The following is a 26,742-nucleotide window of genomic DNA, read 5'->3' as shown; positions in this document are numbered from 1 at the left end:
GCCTTTCCATCGCAGATTCCTTGGAACTTCAAGATACCCTCCTGTGCTCCAAATGTGAGTTCAAAACTGTATCCGCTGCTGAGGTAGTGCGAACGCAAAGAACGGCATACTCCGTACTCCGACAGTGGTAGCAGGTTACAGGAAAGCACCGGTTCAAAACGGCGCGAGCAGGAAGCCAACGGCCCCAAAGACCGCCAGGAGACACGACAGTCCAACAACTACCAGGCCCTGTGCTGCATTCTCATTCACAGGGCAGTCATCGGGAGGATTCGCCCTCTTGCACAATCTCGCTTGCCACGAGGCCTCTATGCTCTCGACCACGGCCTCGCTGACATCGATACGACAGGGATCAGGCGAGAGCTTCGGTGTAGGCGAGAGATCCACCACCGCACAGTCGCGGCCGTTAGACCATTCTTCGTCCGCAGGGACCCGGATGGTGTAGTTAGTAACGGTGATAGGGACGGCGAATTCGTCGGGGCAGGAGTCTCGCGCCGTGTCCGTGACGATATCTGCTGGAGCCCCGTCTTCCTCGATCGTGAACCAGGTTGACCAGCCGGTAGAGTTGGTAATCATCTCCGCACGCGGGAGCATACTGGTGTTGAAGAGGGCAAACTCGTTGCAGCTCTTCCAGTGGACGTTCCAGGCGACCCGCCAGTGGCCGGGGGTGCGGAATTCAGAGAAGTAGGCATAGAAGAAATACGGATCTTTACTAGTGTTGTTCGTCCAATCGATCTCTGTCGGCCAGTGCACGATGTCGCTCATATTGTTCACATTCCGGATCGTGAACGAGATGTCCAGGTCGACAAGCGGCGCCAGCTCGGGGTTCTGGACCCCAAAGACCACGGGGAACCACTCAGTAGGCGTATAGGTCTTGTTGCGGGGGAAGAGGAGGTCTGTCTCGAGCACGCCTGATGCGTGCACCATCATAGCCCCCAGGCAGCTAGCGAGTATCCAGCTGCTCGCTAGAGAAGAAGGCATGGTATAGCGGGAGCCACTCAAGAGCGAAATGAAGGAATGCCCACAACGGTCATTCGGGGGTGCAAAAAAAAAGCAGCAATCTACTTTATGCCAGCAGCCCCGGACAAACCAGGGGCAGGCCTGGGGCTTGCATGATTCAGGGGAAACTCGGTTATATCCCAGCACTAACGCGCATAGCAGAGCACTAGAGTAGGGCTGCAACGTCTCGTACGTGAGTGATCTTGGCTGCTGCCCGGGCGTGAAGGCATCGAGCGGAGTGGCCAGCGAGGGCTCGGCATGTTGATGGCGGCTCGGCGGTCCAGGGTGTTGATCTCCCGCCAGACTCGATCTTGGCCGCGGTGGGCTGTATGCTCGGTTGCCATTTTTACGTTAGACCGAGATTTCGAGAGATCTGCGTCCTCGAAATCGCTGGTAATAAGTCCAACTTCGTAGATATCATTTGAATCGAGGTTAGCTATGCTGGAGCATCCTGGAATGTCAAATACTCAACCCGAATCGGCTCTTTCCGGTGGATTCTTGAGATCGCAGGCGAGAAGTGGATCGGTCCTTTCCATTGCCTCCTCCTGCAAGTCAACATCCACTGCTATCGAGCGAGCCTCATTCTCATGGTACTTTTCGCCTCGTGAACAAAAGAGATCAATTCTGTTAGCCTCCTTCTATGCTCGGGGGTTGTCCTGATAGAGCTCACTCTCTTGATGAACCATTCCACATAACCATAGGCGATCTTTTCGCTTGTCACTGGGTGAATGGTAGCATTGGACTCACTGTCGACGCCCTCGCGGAATGGACGCCAGCATTCGTATCCGTAATTTCGCCGACACCGTCTGGTGGTAGAACGAAGACTTTGAATGCCACGGAGGGCAGCAACTTGAACAATGGCCGCTTGCCTATAAAAAATAGTTCGTTCGTAATTAGCCAATGCAACACTATGACTCTCATACAGCTGGCAAGAAGACACTCACGGGTTGTCAGGAACAGTGATTTTAATCTTCTTGGAACCGTATTCCTTCTCGAAGGCCTCGAAAAGATACTCAGAGTCACCGAAGCCACCGACAAGAATGATTTGCTAATAAATTATTAGACAAGAGATCTTCCAATAATGGTAGATTATACAGGAATAACGAGATCATGACGAATGCTCGGATGCCTTACCTTGATGATGTCCTTCCCCTCCTCTTTCCGAGCATCTTTGATTTGTTGGCGAACAAGACCGAGGCTATTCTTCACGACTGGGTCAAAGAGGGAGATAAGGGCATCCCTTGGCGCAAGTCAACAGTCATTTCATCAATAGCAGAATGTGGAACTACAGGGTGCCCTACTTTGAGATAAAAACCAAACGCTCATCTTCGTCAAAGTATCGCGGATTGGCCTTGTGGATTTTCATATTCAGTCAGTTATCTTCAAGTTCCAAAGAGCAGGAAGCACACCACTCCAAAACTCGCTACAACCCCAACTATTCTACAAGAAAACCAGATACTCATTCACTTTTTTTGTATTTCATCTTGGGCGTCTAGTAGCGCCATGCAGAGTAGAGATGGGTCTATGAACATCAAACATGATCAAATATGGTATACACGTCGCAACAAAAGAAAAAACCACAAACCACCATTTTAAAACGCCGGAACCATCGCTGAATGCCAGAAACAAAGTAAGGATATCTTTCCCACGCAAAGTAGAAATCAAAAACCAAGACAAAAGCAAAACCAGGTATCTAGAACCAACCAAACCCACTGTGTCGGCCCTGCCTGCGCCGAATCCGGGAATAAAAAGCCCACAACATCAAGAGAGATAAGAGGCCGAGGGATCCAGCCCTAGCAAGACAAGAAACAAAGTTTGATGTAGGTAAGGGATTCACAAACAATTAAATCGGTATCAGACCTGGTCTTCTTTTGTTCAAACAGATCACAGAAAACAAAATAAGAACAAATGGGAAAGAAATTTTGGGGGTATTCGAGTCGGGTAGGTAGGTAATTCGGAGGAGTTTAGGCGGAGGGAGAAGAAGAACCACCGACAAGGTCGATGATTTTGCTAGCCACAGCAGAAGGGTATCCACGAGACACCATCTCCTGGACGATGCCAGTGGCGGCAGTGCGGTCATCAGCAGTGAGGAAAGCACGGGTCATGGCTTCGTAGGTGCTGGGCTCGCGCTTCTCCCGCCCGATGCTGTCGTAGATAGCCTTGGCCTTGGAGACTCTGCCTTCAGTGGCCCATCCGTGAATGAGGGTGTTGGCAATGTAGGCGGTCATCTCGACGTTACGCTGGAGCATGTTCTTGACGACGTCCTCGGTGTCGGAAACGCTGTTGTTGGCGACCATGGCCTCGAAGAGAGCCTGGTACAGGCAGGGTTGCGGGCGGACGCGACGGTCCGAAACGACGGCGTCGAAAACTTTGCGGGCGGCGGGCAGGTTGTGCTGATCGCAGCCCTTGGCGTGGACGAGAGAAGCGTAGTGGACGGCGTCGGGTTGTTGACCGGCGGCCTTCATGGACTCTAGAACCTTCTCGGCGGCATCCATGTCGATTGGCTCGAGGGAGGCGTGGGCGTCGATGAGAAGCTTGTATGTGTGCATGGTTGGCTTGATGTTTCGCGCCTGCATCCGCTCGTAGTATGACAGGACCTTGCTGCGATCGCGCTTGGTGTTGAGGAAGTACTGGATCATGGAGTTGTACGGAGCCGGGCGGGGTTTGTAGTTGGGCATGGACTCCATCTCCTCGAACATCTCTTCGGCAAATCGCTCGTCGCTAACACGGCAGAGGGCGTTGACAATAGTACCATAGGTGACACTGGTAGGGCGGACGTTGGTGGCACGCATCTCGGCGAAGTAGGCGAGGCAATCGTCGATGCGACGAGCCTTGCCGAGCTTTCCAATGAGGGCGTTGTACAAGAAAGATGTAGGCTCAATGCCTTCGGCGATAGCACGGTGGAAGATCTTCAGAGCTTCGGTGGCTTCGTCAAAGGTTTTGGTGGATTCCTTCAGGGTGGTGATGTACAGACCAAAGGTGTTGGCAGAGGGGGCAGAGCCCAGACCAAGCAGCTCCTGGTGGAATTGACCAGCGAGGTGACGATCTCCAACGGTGAGGCAAGCAGCAACCATGGCATCCAGAATAGAAACCCAACCATACTTGACGGCGTTGTGAGCGGGAGTCAGAGGAACATCAGCACACGCCATGGCGTGGATGTCATGAACCAAGTCCATCCGGCCAACCTTAGCAGCAGCAGTGATCAACTTCGCGTATGTGATGTAGCGAGGGTGACGACCAATCCGACGCATGTTCTTCAGACGAATCAGTGCCTCATTGAGGTGAGTATCGGCTCGGCCAGTGGTCTTCTCAAGCTCCTCCGCGATGATGGCAGACCCACGAAAGTCGGTGGCATGGGCATACGGGTCGAAGGAGTCGGAGCTGGATGAAGGAGTCGTGATCGAAGTTTCAGCCATAGAGACAGGGCTACGGCGGTCAGAAACCATGGAGCCCTGAGAGGAGGCTTCGAGGTGGTCCTGCCACTTCTTGACGATATCGGGGCGGCTAGTGAATAGCTTGGCGACAGCTTGGTCCACCAGGTTCGAGGTATAGGCATCAAGTGGGAGCGAAGCCGCCAGAGCGACGTCGAGCATGTGAGCGAAGCGGACAGGGTGAGCGACGTCAAACAGCATAGCGCTATTGTTAGCCAGCATACCGGCCTGAACCTGGAGGGCCAGGGTGAGGTCAGCAGGGCTCATGTTCGAGATGCCCTGAGGACCCAGGTTGGCAACGGCATGTTCGGCCAGAGGGGAAACAAGACCGCCGTTCTCAACCATGGACCACAGGAGGGTCATGCAAGATTGAGGCGAGAGAACAGCGGCCGTCTGCATCAGGACACGACCGAAGAGGTGAAGCGATTCGGTGACCTGTTCCTGGGTGGAAGCGCTGACGGTGGATTGTTTGGCAGAAGCGTTGCGAATACGGGTGAACATGTTACGCGCCTCGTGGAGACCCTCGTCAACATGGCCAGACTTCAGTTGGGCAACCGCGTACATGGCGGTCGGCTGAACCATATCCGGGGTTGCCTGACCCACCGTGTTCAACATAATCCACAAGGAACGCGCCGCCGAAACATTCCCCCGGCGAATATTGAGCGCAAGAAGTGAGATGGCGGGTGTTTGGCGAATGGCAGGCGCAGTCGAAAGACGATCGTAGGCCTCGGAAGCGGTGGTGAGATCGCCAGCATCGGCCGCCGCAATGCAAATTTGAGAAATGGCCTGATCGCGGGCCTCATCATGCAACTGGGTCTTGGCCTGCTCCAAGGCGATGCTGTAGTCACCAGCCTTCAGCGAGTGTTGTACCAGACCGTCCTGAATGATAACTTCTTCGACGGCCCCCCATCGACCCTCGCGGTTCTCCGTCACCTCATTAAACGAGGAGCGAATTCGGTCTAGGAAGTTCAGAGCACCTTCTTCCTTGCCACAGGTCAGATAAGCACGGATGAGAGCAGCATAAACTTCTCCATCAAGGCGCTTGACGATGCTGAAGATACCACTGTCATCGGAGACGGCCAGAGATCGGTATTCGTTGTAGCATTCGACCGCGCTCTTGAGGTCACCGACGCCAGCGAAAGCGTCGATCATGTACGGGAAGATGGTCGCGTGCGGTGTGACATCCTGCTTTTCCATGTGAGAGTAGATGCGAATCATGTCCTCGACCTTGCCCTCACGAGCACAAGCGATGATGAGCTGGCGGTAAAGGTTGACGGGCAAGGCTAGTCGTGAGTGACGAGTGATAGCAGTGTTGAAGAGTTTCACAGCGATGGCCAGGGAGTGGTCCTCAGCAAGGATCTCGCGTTCCAGTTCGCTCGACTGAAGCATGAATTTGCCCTGTTCTTCCATACCGCCATAGCGAGCCCGTTCCTGTTCCAAAACTTCCTTGGCATCAATTGTCTCATGCGCCTGGGCGATGAGCAGCTCAACGAGGGTTTGATAGGTGTCTTCATCGGGAATTACCCTGCGACGCAGCATATCAGAGTAGACGTCTAGCGCCTTGGGGATTGCTTGGGCAGCTTCGGGGTGAAGACGGATGGCAGCGACCAGAAGAGCATTGTATGCCTCCACGGTTGGGATGAGGCCATCACGGAGGAGGGTCTCGAATGCAACGGGGATTTCAGCATATTTCTTCTCCAGAGACAACAGTACAATGTGATCCGACGCGATCTGGGCCTCCGAGGCGGCTTCCGACGACAAAACAGCTTCCTCGACGGCGGACTCGGTGACTGGTTCGGTTGCTTCTAATGTCTCCTCGGCTTGGGCTTGTTCCTCCTGAATTTGAATCTCGCGGGCGACGGCCTCCTCGACTTGGGCGCTGACGTTCTCGTTGACGGCAGCCTTGGTGGGATGAGGCAAATCGGGCGAAACACTGCGCTCCTCCTTGACATCCTCGAGATCCTCGGAAGGCTTCCAGCCAATGCGGCGCTTGAATTGGAATTGCTTCCAGTCGCTATCATCGCCAGTCGCCTGGGCATGCTGCCAAGCAGCATAATAGGCGGCTGAGCCCAAAGTCCCCTGATCCTGAGCCACCCTGGCTGGCCTTTGCGCCAGCGCCGGACGAGCTGGAGGCGTTGGACCAGGCATTCTGAAGTTGTGTACGGGAGAACTTGGCGGCAGGTTGGGCAGCGAGGGAGTTAAAGGTGGTGGTTGAAGCGTAGGTAGATTGCGACGCCGCGACTACCGATTGAACGGAGCCATGGGAGAAGGCTTTGGAAAGACTCTGGCGCGCGAGGTGGGTGAACGGTTTAAAAACCATTTATCTTGCGGGAGACCTCTTCAGAATGAAGAGGCAATGCTAGAAGCGCGTCAAGTTAGTGTGTGGTCCGCGTAGCGCGCTGGGGTGGCCGTGTCATGCATACCTTGCACTCCGAGTAATAATTTGAGTGCAGGTTCATTGAACGACTCCGAGCCGTCAATGAACGCGCTAATGCGAATGAGGGGAAGGGATATTAGAGTTGAAGGTATGGAGTAGAGATCGAAAAGAAGGACCAGTATGGGAGCCGGTCACCAAAAATTGTTGATAATAAAAAAGTAGAAAGGATGCAAAGGAGAAGGGGAGGAGGCAGCCTAAAAAAAATAGTACGAGTACAGGGAGTGACACACTCTGGAGAGACCAGTCAAAACGGGGCGGATTCTGGAAGGAGATGGAGTCGCACGGAGTATTGGTAGAGTGGGTTTCTTAGGGCCGATCTTCTCCGGAGAATCTGAGTTGCCTTAGTATACTTTACAGTATCTGTATACTTCTCTAGATCAACATTCCTGTACAGCCACACTACTGCTGCAAAGACACGTCAACCGAGGTGTAGTATACGAAAAGAGGTATAGTACATGTGAGTACGGATACATCGTAAGTATAGTCGATAGTATAGAAGTACAAGTACATGAAGTATACCAAGTACCTACTGTATACGGTGTATCCTCGTACCAAAACTACGGAAGTCCTTCCGGTCGCCGGTTCCTGCCAGTTGGTCAGCTGCGCAACAGTGAACAGCCAATCACAGTGCAGCAAATGCTCGGGAACCCCTGAGTGAGTCACCTTCCTTCCGGTTCGTTTTCTTCAAGTCTTCATATTTTCCTGTCTTTTTCTGCCTTTCTTCGGACTTGACCCCCCCTTTCCCCCGACTCGGCCTCCCGGTTTGTCCGCCCGGTCTTAACGGTCTTTGTATCCGAATACTCACTCCCTCTGCCCTAACAGTTGGTGAGATTGAGGCATTTATCTTCTAAAGGCTAGTCTCTCGTCATCATCATTAATTTACCTTTGTGCTAGTTGTTATCATTGTGGTCAAAGAGCCATCGAGATCAACCCTTCTCTCCTTACAGAGTATACGGAGTACACCTCCTCCGTCTTGTAGAGGTGAAACTGGGCTGAGACGGTGCCAAGACTGCCCGAACTCCGCCCTCCGCTTAGCAATCGACGTCACATGACTATATACAGTATAGAGTCACGTGTCGCATATTGAACACATCGAGATCAACGTACGAGTAGAGTGGTGTTGCAAAAGTTTGAATCCCCCCTATTGCCAACCATTATCGACCGCCTTCTAATAATGGCAGACTAGTAGCTACCTAAGATGGAATAGATTAGCTGCTTGTTCCCCTTGGGAAGGCAGAAATATGGGCGGTCAACAAGGGGGTTGAAACTTTTGCAACACCACTGCACGTCACAGGCGAACCTAACCTCCTAAACAAGTCGCGTACTATAAACAACCCAACATTTCAAACACCCACCATGCCTCCAAGCCGCAATACAAACCATCAAAAATTACTCGCGCAAGAGGTCCGAATGCGATTGGCCATACAAGCCCTTGGAAAAAAAGGAAATTACATCTCTTAGTGAAGCATCGCGACGTTTTGATGTGCCGCGCTCAACTTTATCGGGTCGCACCAACGGTGCAATTCACCGCCCAACTGCGCGTCCAAATAGCCGGAAATTAACTGCAACGGAGGAGGAATCACTTTTGAAATGGATAATATCCGAGGAGAAACGTGGCCTGGTCCCCCTGCAATCAAGGGTCCGAGAAATGGCCAATTGTTTGCTGGCAAACCGTTACGATGATGACGAGAGCAATATTACCGTCGGCATGAGCTAGGCACATAACTTCGTCAAGCGTACAAAAGTAATTCGCCAACAAAGGACAGATTATCCTCTACCCGATCCCAGCCAGCGACTTAAACAGCTTGTCAAAGACCAAAAAAGTCTTCTCCGACTTAAACCTCTCAGAAGCCGAAGTCCAATCCAAACTCAAATCGATCAGGCGTAAACACCAATGCCCATCAAACCACCCAGTCGACCTTATGCAGCAAACGCATCAGTTTGCTAAAACCGTCGAACTGGCAAAGCGTTCCCTTATCGAAGACCAGACCCTCAGCAAATCGTCCAGAAATAAACAACAACGCTCGTATAGCCGCGCAGACGACCTTATCCAACATACACAACAGTTTGCTAAAGGTTTCCAATAACTCCTGTCCCAATTACAGTTTATAGTCGCCGAACACCAGCTTCGAGATGCTGAGAACGCGCGATCCGCGCTCGAAGAGCAAGAGCAAGTAGCGCCGGATAGTCAACTGTCCGACGAGGATGGGTTAAGCGCCGAGGATATCCTGGCCCGGCGACAAATTGAGGGAGACATAAATATGGCTACGTCTGCGGTAGCTTCGCAAACCAATCGAGGGCCAGGACAACGGCAATCTTGTGGCAAGTGCCGCAAACCAGGGCATAAACGTAATAGATGCCCGCTTAATCGTGATGATAATAATAATTAGGACAATTGACAATGGTTGGAGGTGGAATTATCTGCATAAATGCAGAGGGTAGTGCTGGTTGTTATTTGGTTGGCTTGTCTATTCGGCTCCCTTGTGTTTGGGTCGCCTTTGACCTTATACACCAGGCACGCTATAGTTCTGGGTCACTAAGCAACAGTCCCAAACTTCATTCATGACCTGTCAACCCTTGAAACACGAGACTCTCCAGGAACAATCGAGATCCTCGAAAATGCACTTCTAGGCTTCTTCAGCCTCGACAAAGGAACCATACAAGCACATTACTATCGAGTAGCTGGGTGAACTCTCGTTTGCGCTGCATACTGACAATCAATCGATTAAGCCTCAGCAATGTACGATGACCTACCCCCAGCGATATGCTTCGAATGCCGAATCATCCAAAGCAGCGAGAAGGGTCATCTCAAAGAACGGGGCTGTATACTACCTGTCTTCCCTCTGACGCCTGGAATTTCTTCAAGAATATGATGAATCATGATATCCGATAGTATCAATGTTATCGTGGCTCATAGTTACTGGGGTAAGCTTGCCCTCCACGTAATCCATGGCGCCCCACCCGTTCTGATGTCAGGACAATCTAAAACGGACAACTTATCACAAAATGGAAAGCCGGTTTTTTGGTTTTTCCAGACAATGTCAATCTGGGTCTTGAGCTTAAGATTGGCTAGACCGGCTTACCAATACGACAGCTGAGTACTCCTTACTCCGTAAACCGACCCCATTTAAGTATCCCGAGCACCGTGACTCAGTGAGCAGCCACCGGAACCAAAGTACGAGAGAGCGAGCTAATGTATCCCTACACTTTCTCCCCCTCACGCTACGCCGATGCATTCACCCAATTTGGGAGATGATCAATCTGACGTCAGGCGGTCCCTGTGGATAAGAATCGCCGACGCTCGGACACTTAAAACGGGAGACATCGCGCTGCCGATCGATACCTGCGTCCCGTGGTCCTACCCTGATCATCGCTGGGGGAGGGGAAGCGAAGAGGGGTACTTACTGTACATACATCTCATATGGCGCATCGCGAAGAATCGGTGGGTTTGGAATCTATTTGCGGTTGTATCCTGTCGCTCTGAAAATATTCTGTACCATTGACCTATTTGGTCGCGTCGCTATCATTTTTAACGTTTTGCTTGATTCTATAGCTGCTTCGCTGATAGGTCCACAGCACGCGCAGAAGGATCAAATTGTGATTTTTTTGGCCTTTGCCACTGGAATCTTATATGTACGGTATACTGGTATCGCCCCAGAAAGTTCAAGTTCTTAGATATTTCCCATGGAGAACTAAGTCGATCGTAGGCTATGCCAAACTACTCGTAACCTTGGACCAATACATACTGATTGTGGCTCCACGGGCCTGTGTCTTAAGGGAGTGGCTGGTGGAATATCAGAAAGGAAAAAGAGCTACATGCGATCATCCTGAAGTGGATGGGGGACCCTTAAAAACTTGTGAGGTGTAACGTCAGTCTGGGACATGTACCTGAAAAAAAAAGAGATATTATGTATGTCTTGGCTTTCAAGTTGATTTTTAAAATGCGACCCAGTAATCAGTTAGGAATAGAACTAGTATATAAATCGACCTGAAGGAATTTTAGTAAATATTCGCATAGAGCGAGGAAAAGAGAGAGCGCCTACTTTTACACCATGCTTGATCTTGAAAAAGATGAGCAGGTGAGCATTTAAAAACCCTTCGGTCCACTCACTCCACTGTGTGTCAAGAATTGCATCATCGGTTGCTATGTCCATGTTGATCTTCTAAAAGGCGGCAGAATCTCACGTCCAACAGTCAGTCAAGGCGCAGTGTTCATATCACAAACCCACTCCCAAGCTATCAGTCCTTGTATCACCCCATTTTAAAACCTGCCACGGCACTTTTACACGCATGCATGTCCACACAATGTACAATTGTAAGAAAAGTGGTGCCACATTCCTCCGTACCCAAAAAACCCGTCCACCGGCTAAACGCTTGGGAAGAAGAGCGAGAGAAAGAAGCAATGCCAAGAATACTCCGTAAATCCGAGCGTACACGGACTCTTCCGCTAGCCTTCTAGCCCGCTCGACTTTGTCCGCACTTTGTCCGCGTCCTGTCCGGCACCGTGAAGGAGCATTTTACCTTATTGGGTAATCCAGCTGACCGGCACCGGAAATACGGGCACGTCGGAGTCTCGGATTGAATCGCCCTACCGCCCGCCGATCGTCAAGTGGAGTCGAAGGAAGTGGGTCTGACATTGAGGGTCTCCATGGCGTTATTCAATCAACACTCAATAACAGCGCAGAATCAAAGACTACCCGTTGGTCCACTCCCAGCGCCATGGCCACATGGTTCTGCTTACTTATTGTAGGCTTTAATAATCTCATTGATTTTTTTTCGTCTTTTTTTTCTTCACTTCCCGTTCCACGGAAAGAAGTCTTCTCCAAGCGGCTATTCCGCGGCTCCATGCGCCCTACGAGGTATATCTCTCCCGTTGCCAAACTACCGCGTAGATAATACCAAAGGGTCCTGGGTGCTTGTTTGGATGTATCGATTTGAAGACTCAGAGGGAACCATACGTACCGCCTGCATTAGTTCATGTCTGGTGTAGTGTATGTACATCCCATTGATGCAATGAAGGCTTTCAAAATAAACCAGGTTGCAAAAGCGGAGTGGAAAAGCAAGGGAAACGGGCCTGCAGAAGAATCTGTGACTCACGAGAGGGGTACCTAAGTACCTTGATCGGCTTGCAGCACTATTAGGGAACTGTGCATGAGGCTTGACCAGGGCCGCAGACGCCCCCGGCGCTTTATACAAGTCCTCATTTGCGGCGTGGGCTTATGCAAAATGATGTGCCCGGATTCTGGGCTTTGTCTAATATCTGAAAATTGCTATTTCTACGGAGTGCTTGTCACAGAATGGAGTGGGATATACATCGAGATACAGGACTATGTAAAGCCGGTGGGTCTAGATCGTCGCACCCATGACGATACTCATTTCGTCGCAAGGACCCTTCCCGCGTCATCCGTACCTGGCTATGTCGCGTTTTCATAGACCGCTCCAACTGATGCCTTGGGCAACTCAATCCCCAGAGAAAAATGATGGCAAAGAAAGAAACTCATCCAAGGCTGTTCTTGCTCTGGTTATCCGAATTCATTATGAAAACTATTCGTTAATCCGCCTCGTTCGGCGTCCCTGTCCGTTCGGCGCGAACTCCTGCCGGCCTATCCGGTATGAGCTTCCTGGTCCGGTGACAATCCACAACTGTGGCTACTGACCGCTCACGGCCTTTGCCTGGCAATTTCTTTTTCTTTTCGGAAATCGTGGAGAATGAGGATCGGTGGGCGTGCGAGCGCTGCTTATAAATTGCGTTGGGTCCCCAGGATGCGTTGCGAAATGGCGCATATACACTCCAACTACCCCCTCATCCCACTTTTTTTCCATACCATTTTACCCTCCAATCTTCCCATCTTACTCCCCATTGTATAATCCGAGCTTCTATACTAAGTTTCGCTACATAATGGTGTCGCAAACACTCGTGGAGACGCCACGCCATCCTGGGCGCACTGGCCGTGGCTCTGAAAGCGACAGCTCCCTCGACGAAATCGCGCACGAAAAGCAAAAGATCTTCACGGCCGCGCTGGGAAAGAATGGAAAGGACGATGACAATTCGGCTTCACCAAAGCGCTGGAAGTCTTTCTGGACTTCTTTCCGCTACCTTGCCAACCTGACGCCAAAGGAAGTCGATGACTTCATGGCTTCATATGTGATCTATAACCTCGATTGGTCGAATGAGCAGCAGATGAGAGAGGTCCTGGGTTCCAATTACCAGGAGAAGGTGGGCGATTGCTTGAAATCCTACTACGGAGTCCTCAATCACCTTTGCGCCCTGGGCGATGTTGAGAAGATGTACATCCCACCATGGATGAGTCGCAAGGCCTCAGTCTTGGAGAACCAGATCATTTACGAACGCTCAATCGCGCAGGATATCGGTCTATCCGCCGGCGACAAGGTCCTTGATCTGGGCTGTGGCCGCGGTCGAGTGGCCGCGCACATGGCGCAATACTCCGGCGCACAAGTCACCGGTCTGAACATTGACCCGAACCAAGTCGCGCAAGCACACCAATTCAACGAGGAGCGCGGCTTGTCAAACAATTTCGTCCAACAAGACTTCAACAGCCTCCCGCTCCCCTTCGCCGACGAAAGCTTCGACGCCTTCTACCAGATCCAGGCTCTAAGCCTCTGCAAGGACTTACCTGCCCTCTTCACCGAGATATACCGAGTTGTCAAGCCAGGCGCAAAGATCTCACTTCTGGACTGGATGGCCCTACCCGCCTACGAGCCCACGAATCCCGAACACGCAGAATTGATGCGCCGAGTCAAGCCATTGATCGGTGCCGTCGGCACCCCCACCCAGGAGAGTTTGGAGCAGGCGCTAACCGGGTCTGGCTTCGAGATTGTCAAGTCTGAGAACGCGAGTATCGACGGCCTACAGGCGCCTCTGATCGATACCGTTGACCTTTACTTCCGTACCCTCCGCCAGTGCATCCTCGCCATGGTCAAGCTGCACGTCCTGCCCCGCCACTTCAAGACCCTCATCAACCGCCTGTGTCTGGATGGCCAGGCTTTCGTCAAGATGGATAATATGCGCCTGGCAACGACGAGCTATAGCATCATTGCGCAGAAGCCGAAGGCTGAATAAATGCGGGGTAGGTTGCGTGAAGCTTTTTGGATGCAAATAATAAATCCTTCACGTCGGTGTGTGAGGTGAGGCTGTGGCATGACGGGCTGCGACAGGCGCAAAACGTCTGTTACGTCACTGCCTCGGTTTGCTTCGGCTCCCTAAGTTTCGGCTTCCCGAGCCGAACCCGCCTCTTCCTTCCGCCGTGGGTTGCTCGAGCAAAACTCGTTGTCCATCTCAAACTTGCAAAGCCCCTGTACAGAAATAATAAAACATATAGAAGGGCTGGGCGTCATGGTTCATTTTTTGGGGACTTCAATTTTCGGCTTTCTTTTTCTGTTGCGATTGTGTTTTGGGCTTGCTCTTGGAGTTGGGTTTGGAGTTCCCTTGGACAATGCTAGCACATTTGCATATTGTTTATAGCATTTTCATAGTTCTGTTAATAAACGGTTTTCATTGAGAGATACTTCCATACTGTGATCTGTATCTAGATCTCTTGGTTCGAAAGATCTATCTAAAAGCTCTGCCTCGTATTTCAAGCTTAATTTAATGTATTTCTGTTCAGACAGACAGCTGGGATAGTTCAAGTTCTCATGCCATGAAAAAGAAATAAAGAAGCGATATGTCTAGAAGTCTTTTTTAATTCTTGATTCAAATAGCTTTCGAGTATCATACATGGATATCTCATCAATCAGACACCTCATTCTCCTACTCAACCTCCTCCTTATTCTCATTTCCTTTCCACCATATCCAAATAGCTTTACACCAAAACCACGTTTCAATGGTACCAAAAATAGAAAGCACCACCAGCAAAAACAGTTTCATATTCCTCCCAATTCCAAGAGACTCCAGACTGACAGATGGAGTACTGAACGGATCTTCATGCTCTGACTCCGTATTCTTCGCATCAGACCTAGGATTGGATGGGTTATTTCCGGGGATTTTCGTATTAAGAAGCGAGCGCCGCGTGGAGAATGCAGAGACAGATATCGATGTAAGTCTGGGCGGTTCGAGTATGCCGCGCAGAGCGACGGGTCGGGGAAGTGGAGTTGGATTTTGGGACAGAACCCGTGAAAGTCGGAGGATACCTCTGAGCGGTAGATGGAATGGATTTGACAGGGGAGACATTATTCAAGCTGTAGATAGACGGGCTCGAATTCATAGTCTTTTTTTTTCTACTAAGAAAGCTGAAGACCGACCATCAGGTGGCTATTTATTGTCAGAGGGTGACCGCCGGGTCGATCTAGCGCGCCTTAACTGGGACCCGCCGCTCGTATTTTACGAGGCTAAAATACGAGGTTTTTTCCGAGGTCCTTCGCTCGCCCCGAAAGAATATATTCATAGACTACTTAACATTGGTGTAAACCTTTTCAAGACATCATTCGCTAGAGCATGCAATTTGGGGTACAGTGGCTTTCGAAATCAGTTATACCTCGACACGTACATGGCTCCTTTCCCGGATAATATATCCTCAAAGGGAGAGATTTAATTGGGTGGTTCTCATATCAATATGTTTGCTTTCATGTTAGTACAGCTTGGAAAGTTGTATTTGACTCGTAACTCATCTATACTAGCGACCCCCTACCCCTCTTTCTTGTTCTTTGGTTGCTACTCCTCCCCCCCTACACGAATCCAATTTTGGAGCTTAACAAAAACGTTGAAAATAGGACACTAAGTTTAATTCTATACGTCGCGCAAGTGGCTCGTACGTATCACAAAATGCAAGTTATGGCCACCTCAAATTACAATCTTCAATTAGGGATAGATTCAGGGCGCTCAAGGCAAGGTCGAAAACTTTATTTATCGTCTCTGCTCCAAAATGTCCGAACCTGTTGAGCAAGGCAGCCAGATAATTCTAAAGTAGTTTCCGAGGCCGATGGCAAGGCTGCTTTAATAAGCGATCCGCTTGGCTACTTTAAAAATCGGTTGCTCGGACATGTTTCACTTCCCCGCTATCAATCAACTTGGCGTCAACTAATTGCTACTCAACTCTAATATACACCCGTTTACAATGCAACAAACTTCTGAAATCGACTGGGACAAAGGTGACAAGAGTGGGCTTGTCTCCATTGGCTCCCACAAGCTTTATCTGTCCGTTTCGGGGCCCGATCGCAAGCCTGGGCAGCCTATCGCCATTCTTATGCAGGGCCTCGGCAGCACGATCGATGAGTGGGTTGCAGTGCGAGAGCTCGTGCTTCCATTTGCTCGATGGCTGAACTACGATCGCTCAGGGATGGGTAGGAGCGAAGGCCCGGAGCAGACACCATCAAGCATATCCGCAGCATCAGTTGCAGCAGAGCTCGATGTTCTCCTGAAGAACGCTGGCATCGAACCTCCGTTCGTCGTTGTCGCTCACTCGTGGGGAGGCTATACTTCTCGCGAGTTTCTAGAACTAAGGCCGAGCGATATCGTTGGCATGGTCTTCGTGGATTGCAATACTGAACTTTTTTTTGACAATGGTGCGTGGGGTTTGGACGTTTTCTATCCAGTCCTCGGTGGACAGGATTTTATGGAAACTACCGGTCTTGTGACGTCCCATGTTCTATCTGAGGAGGACTGGAAAGCCGTCAAAGAAGAGCAGGCTAATCCCCGACATCAAGCCACCGAGGCTGCTGAGATGCAAGCGGCGCCGAAAGATAGACTGGCAATGGTTCCCAAGAAGCAATTAGAGAGACAACCTCTTGGGGATTACCCGGTCAGTGTAATCATAGCAAATACACCTGGAGATTTCCAGAAAATGTATGACTTTGGAGTGGCCGCAGGCAACGGCACAGAAGAAGAAAGAGCTCTGTTTCGAAAACGCCTCGATAGATGGCGCGAGATGGATGAGGACTGGCAAAGAGAACTTCTGAAACTTTCTCGTCTCAGCAGATCAGTTCGTCTGTATTGCAGTCACAACGTCCAGCTAGTACAGCCAGAGAGCATAGTTCAAGAGATACGATGGGCCATGGATAGCTGCAGATAATTCTCAATACGTTATGAAACCTTGAGATCTTGGTCAGCAAAAATTCTGGATGCAGGCCAAGTGCCTGAAGACGAACATCGAAGTGAGCCCTACGTTAAAAGGCTAATGAGAATACGCTATGTTGTTCGTATTAAACCCTTGTCCTACTATGAAGAATTCACTTCCTTGGTTACATACCCTCGGATCGACTATGGAGGTATGCATGAGAGTTTCCTGTTATATAACATATTTTACAAGTAATCCAGGTTTGGTACAGTCCGAGTTCAGTTCCCATGTTCAGACTCCATAGATTGAGATAAGCCGTCGATGGGATATGACTGGGTCACCCTAACGACACCACTTCTTAGCACACCACTTTCTAGTCACATCAGCAAAATTCTTATGTACTAACTACTCACCAAGATCAGGTGAAATATATTCGCACCCTAAAATCTATACCCACAACTACTATCTACTTACTATGATACTATTTTCTCACAATATTGAAGGCCCTTTAATGGAATCCAAGGTTATAAACGCCCCTCCTCATGCGCCTGGCCAGCTCAATACCCTGCACCTTAGTTCATCGTCGCATAGGCCTCCAATGCATCATAAAGTTTTCCAAATAGACCGTCATACCAGCTCCTCAACTCCTGCCATTCATCATCTGCAAGGCACGCGTTATACATATGCAGCCACCCACCAACAATAAAATCCGCATGAGTAACCCTCGATCCAAGGATAAAAGGCCCACTAGCATCCTCGAGGAAAAGCTTCCCCAGTTCATCAAGAGCAGCCCGGAACCCATCCTTCGTCTTCTCCCTAGCCTCGCCATTCAACGCGAAAACGTCCCAACTCGGGACCCCCACACGACGGGCCATTTCCGCCTTACTGATCTCTGCCGTGGCAGGGTCAAACGGGAAACACGCAACAGTAAGCTGAGCGAATGCGCTAAACAAAGCATCAACGTGGACGTTGAACCGTGCGTATTCGGGGAATCCGCTCTGGGGGATATCTGATAGTGGGACGGGGATTGTATCGTTCTTGAAAGTGTAGTCGAGTTTCTGCTGTGGGAAGAGATCGCCAGCGCCGGAGTCTGGGTATGTCTTTTGAAGATAGACTGCGATATCGTAGGAGTCGCCGACAAATGTACCTGTGCTCGGATCCTCGATTATTGGTAGGGTGTAGAAGTCGGAGCCGTCAGCGAATTTCCGACAGGCTGGTACTTGAAGCTTTTGGCGGACATTGGCTACTTCGGGAAGGGGGACCCATGTGGTTGTGTAAGGGACGCCCTTGAAGTTGAGTGCTTGGCGGGCTTTCCAGGGGTTTGGTGAGCAGGCATTTTTCTCTGCGGGAGGTCGCATGGCGATATCATAGAAGACAATACTAGTATTGGGTGCCATGGTGGTTGTGGCGGAATTGAGATTATGAGATAGGCTGGAAATTGTGTTTGATAGAAGGGGAATTGTGTGATGGATGAGTAGGATGTCGTCTTGTAGCTTCAAGCTATTTATAATGATCTAAACTTAGGTTGTGGCTAATTATTCTCCTGGTGTTCATGACGCGGGGCAACCCCTCGGTGATTCATGTTGACTCATGGTGAGTGGTGAGTGGTCGGTGGTGCATCTCCACTCGTTCTTTCTCCACTTCCCATTGCGGTTATCCAGCTTCAAGTTTGCATGAATAGATTGTTAATGGTAAGATGAGAAATGAAGGTTTCGATAATTTGCGATTTTACTAGTAGAGCAAAACACTAGTATCATGATGCTCCCATCATGATCATTGCATTTGCATCGGCAGGTCTATCATCTGCTAGTATTAGTACTACAGCCCCGAGTACGAACAAATCACCTCCCCAGTTGGTAAATGCTCTTGATTTGATTTAGGATATTATGACAGCAAGCATAGCTCGAGACTTCAAGTGCAAATTGCAAAGCTATTGGAAAGTGGAAAGTGGTAGTTAGTAGTGGTGGAGGTGACTCGGAGTACGCGGGGCACCAAAAACATTCCAGAAGATCGAACCTCCCCGCCTTTCCTCTTCAAAAATCCCCCTTCAACACATTCAATGTCTACCTCAGTCACGGCTCTCTCCGCGCCGGGCAAGGTCCTCCTGACTGGAGGCTATCTTGTCCTCGACCGTAACTATACCGGTACCGTCTTCGCCCTCGATGCGCGTATCCACGTTGTTGTTCAACAATTAAGGAGAGGTCACCGCCGTGGAACCTCGGGGTCAACAACCGACCCCAAACCCACTGGCCTCGTTCCCGATGTCCAGTCAAGTACCACTGGAGTCGTCGAGGACCAGGATGCAGAGGATACAGTTGTTGTGCGCTCTCCACAATTCGTCGATGCCCTCTGGGAATATGGTGTGCAACGATGCGACAATGGCGGCGGGGTCAAAGTCGTCCAGAAAGGCACAGGGTACGATGCAATCTGTTTTGTTTTTTATCCCAGAAAAAGCCCCCATACAACTAACAATCTATCATCTAATAGCCCCCGGAATCCCTTCGTCGAGACCTCTTTGAGCTACGCCTTGACCTACATCAGCTACGTTGCTGACTCTAAGGACTTTGGTTCACTGTCGGTCACCATCTTGGCTGATAACGACTACTACTCGGAAACAGCGACCTCCAAGGGCCCAGCGGCCAAGGGCCAAAGTGCGCGCTTTTCCAACTTCGGCGTTCCTCTCCAGGATGCCCACAAGACAGGTCTCGGCTCATCCGCCGCATTGGTCACTGCCCTTGTATCGTCTCTGGTGATCCACCGGACCATGCAAGCCAGCGACCTGGGAGCTGGCCGTGACAAGCTTCACAATTTGGCTCAGGCTGCCCACTGTGCAGCGCAGGGTAAGGTCGGCTCCGGATTTGACGTGGCTTCCGCTGTCTACGGATCATGTCTGTACAAGCGATTCTCCCCCGCTATTCTGGAGTCTGTTGGAGAAGTAGGATCTGCTGGATTTGAAGAGAGACTGTTTGCCGTGGTCGAGGATGCGGATCCCGCGCATCCCTGGGACACAGAGTGCGTGGATTTCGGCATGCAACTCCCGCGTGGCATGCAAATGGTTCTGTGCGACGTGGAGTGCGGCTCCCAAACCCCATCGATGGTTAAAAAGGTCCTGGAGTGGCGCAAGAACAACCGCAATGAAGCCGACGTGCTCTGGGCCAGTCTTCAAAACAACAATGAGCGATTGCGGCAAGAACTCAAGCGTCTGGCACAGCACCCGGATGCCATTACCGATAGTGACTTCGCCGAAATCCACAACTTCCTTGAACGCTCGCGCCATCACATTCGCACCATGACCCGCCGAACAGATGTCCCGATCGAGCCCAGTGTGCAGACCGAATTGCTGGACCGAGTGACCGCCATTGATGGTGTCATTGGTGGTGTGGTTCCTGGTGCGGGAGGATACGATGCAATTGCGCTCCTGATTCGCGATGACCCTACGGTGATCTCGCGACTGAAGGAGCTGTTTGAAAACTACCAAAGTGCTGTGGAAGATGACTTTGGAGGAAAGATCGGTAATGTCAGGCTTTTGGGCGTGCGACACGGGTCGGAGGGAGTGAAGAACGAGGTCCTCGAGCAGTACGCCGGTTGGGTCTAAGAGAGAAAGGGGGTGGGTGATATTGATATTTTTACCGGCCGCAAGTCAACGAGGCAACCGGACCTGGATCGCATGGATCGGCGCCAGTACAAACGTCCTTCCTCCCCTGGCCACCGACTTGTTATACTTTGGGCCAGGCTGTCCACGGCGCTCAACCCCGGCCCACATGAGAAAGCAGAAGCATGCCGAGTTCACGCCCGATCATCCGGTATGATCCGGTTGTGTTTGATTCGGATTTTTAGTTCACATCCTCCATCGTCCATGCGTTCCTATCCGTATTTCTTCAGCATGCATTATCCATCCATATACCTCGACTCCAGGCTCTTGTGTGCCCCCCTGCATATGCGGCACGAGGCCATGCAATGACGGAGCTCAACTGTCCACGGGGGAGAAATAAACGTGAACCCCTCACCGTGTGCGACTCGATTTGTTTGTCGGCGTTTCGTTTTGGCCTGGATGGAGTGGCACTGGGAGTGGAGGGTTAAATCGAGGTTTTCATTTCGAGATGTCCTTGTGATCAATGAGAGTAGACCATACTCATGATACAGATTTGATGACAAGCACCTAGAGTGTGGTGGTAAATCCGTAGCTACTAGTATATACCAGCGTAGTGGTACTTCTGGAACGATGGGAGCATGGAGTATATCAGCAACTTGAAGTAAACAAGGTCAATGCAATGCAATTCCCAGCCATACAATCTGCATCTGCATCTGCATCTGCATCTCCGAGGCATGCAAATACGTATTCTTGGCTGGGCTGACCTTCTTGGCTTCAGGGCTGAGATACCCCGGATCTTCCTTATCGTCCTCCTCCGCTCATCCCGATGTTTGCCCTGGTCTTGGTCTTTTGAATCATCTTCTGATTATTTCGTGATATAATTCTTAGTTCAAGTTGCCCAGTATTAGTATACTAGTATTACTGTGGAGATAAATGGGGGACAGAGTGATCTGGCCCCGTTCCTAGTCTTTGTCTGCCGATCTTCCCTGATCTCAGGCTCTTCCTCTCCTCTCCTCTCCTCACCAACTTCTCTCTCCTTTCCCTCTTTTGATCCTGTCGTTTGATTGAGATCTATACGCAATTCACGCATTGTATAGTATTCGCAACTTGCTGTTTCCTTGTGTTCCCTCGCCAAAAGAGGCCTGAAAAAAAGACTATTGCACGTCCTCCCGCTTTAGTCGACTCCTCACCTGCTCTCTTCTCTCTCCTCCTCTCTTTTCTCCTCTTCTTCCTCTCCTCACCTCTACCACCTTCTCCTCTTTCTCTTTCTCTCCCACTTCCACCTTCCCCGTTGCCAAGTTCTTTCCCCCTCTCGGGAAAGTTAATTGTCTGCCATCGGGGCCACCCAACCATGTCCTCCAGCGATCACCCGGAGTCTGGGGTGCCCGGAGCCACGACTTCTCCGCAGCATGTCGAACTCCAACCTACCGCGACCGCGATCACCGAAATACCGTCCGCTCCCACAAGTACGGACCCTGTCGCCGGGACTGAGGTCGAGACCGAAGCCACTACTTCTGTCGCCCCAGCCAAAGACGCCCAGTCAGGTGCTGCGGTCGCCGAGAACCACCCCGCCAGCGGTGGCGACTCCCTCGTCGCCCCCATGACAGCAACGACTACTACCACCACCACTCCCGCAAACGACGACCAAACCCCCGTCGCGCAGCCTCAGCCTACCGATATACCGACAATGGATACCCAAGAGACCAAGCCTGACGTCGAGCATTCGTCCGAACAGTCAGAGGATGTTTCAGGGAAGGAGATGGAGGATACCGGCCCGTCGCTCGACATTACCCTGCTGTTGACGACGGGTTCGCGACACCCTTTCACAATTGATGGAAAGTACCTCAAGAAGCGATCGATAACCGTGGAGAACAACGATCCTTTTGCCATCAGCGTCTATACCCTGAAGGAATTGATCTGGCGAGAGTGGCGATCAGGTGAGTGATAATAAATCGCGCAGGGGGCTCGTTCGCCTGCACAGTCTCTCTATGCATTAGGAGAATGTGATTCTAACTCTGCGTAGACTGGGAAACTCGTCCTTCGTCACCAAGCTCTATCCGCTTGATCTCTTTCGGTAAACTGTTGGATGACAAGTCACCTCTATCTGGTATGTTGTGTGCTCTACTTCCCTCCCAGCTGTTAATATTCATCCCAACCCGGACTCGGACTCACCAATCTGAAACAGACTCAAAATTCAACCACGATGCCCCCAATGTCGTACATATGACCGTAAAGCCACAAGAAGTCGTCGATGAGGAAGATGCGAAGGGAGCCAAGGCACAGTACAGTCGCGAAGGCGAAGCCAGCGAGCGCAGCCCGGGTTGTCGTTGCGTCATCTTATAAAACGGTGTATACACGCTATACATCCAATTCCAAGCGATGTGTCTCTCACCCTCGCAGCCCTTGCGTTGGCTGTGCTGATCGCTTCTCCAGAACATCAACCAAACCCACCTCCACTTCCCCCTCCCCCTCTCCGCATTTGGGTCTCTCTCTCTCTAATCCCACCACCACCTGGCATCGTGGCCATTTCGCCCAAGGCTGTCTGAATGCAGGAACATCTTTTGCCCAGCGTCACAGAACTACGGCTTCTGCTATTGAATATACGCTCTGGAAGCAGCGTTTTTGGACATTTTATTTCTTCTCCTTCCTTCCTTGGCCCATCGATACCACGAGCGTTTCTTTCCCAATAACACCCGCCTGCCATCCCCTTCACCTCGATTCTGGTTCTCTGGACTCAATTTGAATCACGGCTTCTTCTCTCCTTTTTGTCTGTCTCGAGCTGTGCCCGCATCGCCTCGCCTCGCCTTGTACATGGGATATGATTCACCACCGCTTTCCCCGACTGTTCCCTGTTCAAATCAGGTTGGAATCACTTTTGGCCTGCATTCCTGTCACTGTTACTTTCCTGCGCTTGCGCTTGCGCCTTTTCTCTCCCTCTCCCTGATCCTCCTCATCTTGTCCACAGTCCCGCCCTGATCCTTATATCTATATACCCATTCGATCCCTTCGTCTCTCTTCTTTTTTTCCCCTTTGTCTTATTTTCTGTATGGCTTGTCCTGGGACTTGTGTATCTACGAACCATTGCCCTCCTTGTGATTCTTATTCTCCTTCAATCCTAGCTCTTTCGTAGCACATATGATTGCCAATGCCGTATTCTACTCAGTTCATCCCCTCTCCCTGGCAATGTCTAAGCCCGGTCATGGCTAGAACTTCGATTAGGACGGCTACGGGAAGGTTTTCGTAACCTTAGACGCGGACTACGGGGACCCCCTTGGAACCTTGGCTCGGGTCGATTTGAATCTGGGGTTTCTGTGGCTAGATTAGGTATACGCTCTACGTGTTTTGGCTCATTACTATTAGTAGTACTAGTACTTGATTGCTTGTCTGCCCAGGTGGATGGGCTGGGAGCGTAGTGCCAGACTGGAGAGTGGAGATAGATGAGGAAATGTATTGCTTCACAGACAACCTTCAAGTTGGAATGATCGTATACTCAGGTGTTTTCATGAAAGGGGACTTGGAGAGCGTTAGTGAATCAGATGAACGGTACCTAGCTACACAGTTGAGGCAACTAAGCAACCCTAGTGTGCAGAGCATTCCAAAATTTCAAGTTGGGTAGAAGGCTCGATAAATATCACAAATTGTATACAAACCAAGGGGGGCTGGACGCAAGCTTTCAATAGATAGGATACCCTACATACAACAGAGCATCTACTGTAGCACATCCTTTCTAAAGGCCGGCCCGGGGACCATATACACTACGCAGCAACACTGACAAGAATGATCTGAGTGGATAAGCCGGAAGAATAGATTGGATTGGTTACAATCGCAGGCCCTATTTCAAAAAGATGACCTACAATGCAACCGCTCTGATACTCTATCTCTCTATCATAGACATCAAAGACATGGGAAGATCGGGAAGGTGACTAATATAACATGTCGACCTAGAACAGCGATGCTGGCGCGGGGAAGGGGGCGAGGAAAAATGGGAAACAACAAGCGTGAGAAAAGATCAATTCATGAGAGCTGCATTTAAAAGTCCATTTTGAGGCGCTTCTCCATCTCATCGTGGAAGGTGGGTGGTTCGCGGAACTCGTCGCCTGTAAAGAGAAGAGAAAGAGGTTAGCATATATTAGAGTCGATGGGAGGGTCTCGTAAATATCACGATCACGCAAATGAAAATGGAATCTAGAACGGTGCAGATGCAATGCATACCCTGGAAAATATCCTCCCAGCCAATCTCCGCATCACGGCCACCAAGCACAAGGATATCCTCGTGGACGTTACCGCCCTTCATACCACCCAGCACGGCGGGACGGAAGGTGCTATCACGAACAATCTTCAGCTCCATGCCGCGGCGGACGGGCTCCGCGATACCGTATGCTCGTCGGAGACCTTCCATCTTCAGTTGCTCTTGGGTAGCGCGCCAGGCGAGCAGGCGGGCTTCGAGTGGGTGTGACGAAGCTGGGATGTCAGCTACCGAGGGGTTGTTGGTTGAGGAGGCGGATGGGATGGCGGGGAGGGTGATCTTGTTGCGGAGGGTATCAGGGAGGCCCGGCGCCGAAGGGGCGCCCTTTGAGGGACGGGCTGCGCTGTGTTGTTGGCGGGTGTTGGTGTTGGAGGTGGAGGCGGCGAAGCCGGATGGGGGAGCAATGCGGAGAGACTGGTTATAGGGGTGTTATGTTAGTTATCTTCTTTGCGAATGGACCTAATTTTGGCCTAATTCAGATGAAGCAACTAGCTGCTAGCTGTATGGATAGATGATGGCGTCTCGAAGATGCTGGGGTATATCGGAGGGTGGTCGAGGAGCATCAGGTCAAGGATCGGAGCTTGATAACGTACCATTATGGTGGTTGTGAATGAGAATCGGAGATTAATTGCAGACTCAAGATCGATTCAGAGTTCAAGAAGAGTCGTGCGAATGGAGGAGAAGATACAAAGATGATATGAAGCGGGTTGACGATGATGCGGAGGTCGAACGATATCAGGCAGAGCAGGGCAGCGCGTCCAGCTCCTCCGGTCGGCGAGAGCAACCATTGACGTCGCCACGTGACCTCAAACTCGTCCGCGATTTTGGGAAGTGCAACAGGCAGTCCGTTTCTCCGCAACAAAAACGAACAACCACAATGCCTCAATTAATCTCGCCATTGGCCCTTCGGGCTCTGCGGACACTAGTCCAGCGTCCAGCACTCTCATGCACCCCGTTACGCACACTCACAACCGCTACCACCACCACCACTACCCAAAGTCTCATCCACCGCGCAACCCCGATCACCGGCCGCTTCAACTTCCAGCCCATTTTCCGCACCCAAACGGCCCAGCTCCTAGCCCGCCGCCAATTCTCCAGCTCTCCTATTGTCCGTGCAACCTACAACCAAGTCCGCCGAGGCTGCCGCCAGGGCCAACGCGCGCGCCGCGGACGGTCCCCAGCCTTGAAGAACCACCCATCGTTGAAGGGCGTGTGTTTGAAGACTGGTGTTACCAAGCCCAAGAAGCCCAACTCCGGCGAGCGTAAGACTGCTCGTGTTCGTCTGAGTTCTGGCAAGGTCGTTACAACTATTATTCCCGGTGAAGGTCACAACATCCAGCAGCACAGTGTGGTGCATGTTCGTGGTGGTCGTGCTCAGGATTGTCCTGGTGTGAAGTACCACTTGGTTCGTGGTGCTGGTGATCTGGTATGTTTCAAATCTTTGCATGTGTTGGTTTTATTGTAGGTAAGCATCTGCTAACTTGTTCTTTCTAGGGTGGTGTTGGAAGTCGCCAGTCTTCCCGGTCGAAGTACGGAACGAAGAAGCCCAAGGGCAACTAAGCGGGTTTGCACTTTACTCGTACCATAAATCTCTCTGATCCAATGGCATCGAAGGATATTCGCTCGGGATTTGCCGTTCGAACAGCACCTCGGTGCTTGCTATCTGCCACATATTTTCTGTTTTCTACCCCTCTGTATCTATCTGTTCACTAAGGCGATATTTTCATTTCTGAACCGCATGTACTATTATGAAGTGACTTGGCTATCCTGTTTATCATCAAACTTGGCATATTTTCTCTCCTTTTCTTTTCTTTTATTTTCTTGTATTGAAACTCATAACCAGATGCAATAGCCCGACTGCTCAGGCAATGAGATATAGAACAAAAATTCCTGGTCCGTAGGGAAACCCTCTTGTACTCCGGTGACCCCATGCAATAGACATACCAAGGAACAGACTTGAGAACGCTTTCCGAGAATCCAGATAATAAAACATGGAGGGCATCGAAACAAAATGGAACATGTGGACGAGG

At 50.8% G+C, this 26,742-nt stretch overlaps 12 protein-coding genes across 12 annotated transcripts; 6 read left to right on the top strand and 6 right to left on the bottom strand.

Moving 5' to 3' along the window:
• Nucleotides 1–153: 153 nt before the first annotated feature.
• On the bottom strand, nt 154–978 carry N7481_002267 (uncharacterized protein; the record flags this gene model as incomplete). The annotated part of the gene is made up of 1 exon (XM_057261486.1): nt 154–978. The coding sequence occupies one exon, from the start codon at nt 976–978 to the stop codon at nt 154–156; it is 825 nt and encodes a 274-aa protein (XP_057126418.1).
• Nucleotides 979–1,142: 164 nt separating this feature from the next.
• On the bottom strand, nt 1,143–1,340 carry N7481_002266 (uncharacterized protein; the record flags this gene model as incomplete). Its single annotated transcript, XM_057261485.1, has 1 exon — nt 1,143–1,340. One exon carries the CDS (start codon nt 1,338–1,340, stop codon nt 1,143–1,145), a length of 198 nt encoding a protein of 65 aa, XP_057126417.1.
• A 123-nt stretch (nt 1,341–1,463) lies between these two features.
• On the bottom strand, nt 1,464–2,362 carry N7481_002265 (uncharacterized protein; the record flags this gene model as incomplete). The annotated part of the gene is made up of 5 exons (XM_057261484.1): nt 1,464–1,589; nt 1,667–1,865; nt 1,941–2,044; nt 2,131–2,207; nt 2,317–2,362. 5 exons carry the CDS (start codon nt 2,360–2,362, stop codon nt 1,464–1,466), a joined length of 552 nt encoding a protein of 183 aa, XP_057126416.1.
• A 598-nt stretch (nt 2,363–2,960) lies between these two features.
• N7481_002264 (pentatricopeptide repeat protein) lies at nt 2,961–6,575 on the bottom strand (the record flags this gene model as incomplete). Its single annotated transcript, XM_057261483.1, has 1 exon — nt 2,961–6,575. The coding sequence occupies one exon, from the start codon at nt 6,573–6,575 to the stop codon at nt 2,961–2,963; it is 3,615 nt and encodes a 1,204-aa protein (XP_057126415.1).
• A 2,211-nt stretch (nt 6,576–8,786) lies between these two features.
• On the top strand, nt 8,787–9,254 carry N7481_002263 (uncharacterized protein; the record flags this gene model as incomplete). Its single annotated transcript, XM_057261482.1, has 2 exons — nt 8,787–8,940; nt 8,977–9,254. 2 exons carry the CDS (start codon nt 8,787–8,789, stop codon nt 9,252–9,254), a joined length of 432 nt encoding a protein of 143 aa, XP_057126414.1.
• A 3,509-nt stretch (nt 9,255–12,763) lies between these two features.
• N7481_002262 (class I SAM-dependent methyltransferase) lies at nt 12,764–13,945 on the top strand (the record flags this gene model as incomplete). Its single annotated transcript, XM_057261481.1, has 1 exon — nt 12,764–13,945. One exon carries the CDS (start codon nt 12,764–12,766, stop codon nt 13,943–13,945), a length of 1,182 nt encoding a protein of 393 aa, XP_057126413.1.
• A 1,990-nt stretch (nt 13,946–15,935) lies between these two features.
• N7481_002261 (alpha/beta fold hydrolase) lies at nt 15,936–16,889 on the top strand (the record flags this gene model as incomplete). Its single annotated transcript, XM_057261480.1, has 1 exon — nt 15,936–16,889. One exon carries the CDS (start codon nt 15,936–15,938, stop codon nt 16,887–16,889), a length of 954 nt encoding a protein of 317 aa, XP_057126412.1.
• Nucleotides 16,890–17,446: 557 nt separating this feature from the next.
• N7481_002260 (uncharacterized protein) lies at nt 17,447–18,271 on the bottom strand (the record flags this gene model as incomplete). The annotated part of the gene is made up of 1 exon (XM_057261479.1): nt 17,447–18,271. The coding sequence occupies one exon, from the start codon at nt 18,269–18,271 to the stop codon at nt 17,447–17,449; it is 825 nt and encodes a 274-aa protein (XP_057126411.1).
• A 662-nt stretch (nt 18,272–18,933) lies between these two features.
• Nucleotides 18,934–20,469, top strand: erg8 (phosphomevalonate kinase; the record flags this gene model as incomplete). The annotated part of the gene is made up of 2 exons (XM_057261478.1): nt 18,934–19,289; nt 19,362–20,469. The coding sequence occupies 2 exons, from the start codon at nt 18,934–18,936 to the stop codon at nt 20,467–20,469; spliced, it is 1,464 nt and encodes a 487-aa protein (XP_057126410.1).
• A 1,348-nt stretch (nt 20,470–21,817) lies between these two features.
• On the top strand, nt 21,818–22,809 carry N7481_002258 (uncharacterized protein; the record flags this gene model as incomplete). Its single annotated transcript, XM_057261477.1, has 3 exons — nt 21,818–22,403; nt 22,490–22,573; nt 22,652–22,809. The coding sequence occupies 3 exons, from the start codon at nt 21,818–21,820 to the stop codon at nt 22,807–22,809; spliced, it is 828 nt and encodes a 275-aa protein (XP_057126409.1).
• A 1,686-nt stretch (nt 22,810–24,495) lies between these two features.
• Nucleotides 24,496–25,308, bottom strand: N7481_002257 (proteasome maturation protein; the record flags this gene model as incomplete). The annotated part of the gene is made up of 3 exons (XM_057261476.1): nt 24,496–24,563; nt 24,679–25,126; nt 25,306–25,308. 3 exons carry the CDS (start codon nt 25,306–25,308, stop codon nt 24,496–24,498), a joined length of 519 nt encoding a protein of 172 aa, XP_057126408.1.
• Nucleotides 25,309–25,409: 101 nt separating this feature from the next.
• Nucleotides 25,410–26,272, top strand: N7481_002256 (mitochondrial 37S ribosomal uS12m domain-containing protein; the record flags this gene model as incomplete). Its single annotated transcript, XM_057261475.1, has 2 exons — nt 25,410–26,138; nt 26,207–26,272. The coding sequence occupies 2 exons, from the start codon at nt 25,410–25,412 to the stop codon at nt 26,270–26,272; spliced, it is 795 nt and encodes a 264-aa protein (XP_057126407.1).
• Nucleotides 26,273–26,742: the final 470 nt, after the last annotated feature.

Source organism: Penicillium waksmanii (genome assembly GCF_028829765.1).
Source record: "Penicillium waksmanii strain IBT 27052 chromosome Unknown utg000002l:1.0-3326099.0:1.0-3328782.0, whole genome shotgun sequence".
Classification (NCBI taxonomy): Eukaryota; Fungi; Ascomycota; class Eurotiomycetes; order Eurotiales; family Aspergillaceae; genus Penicillium; species Penicillium waksmanii.
This window is presented reverse-complemented; position numbering and strand designations above follow the sequence as displayed.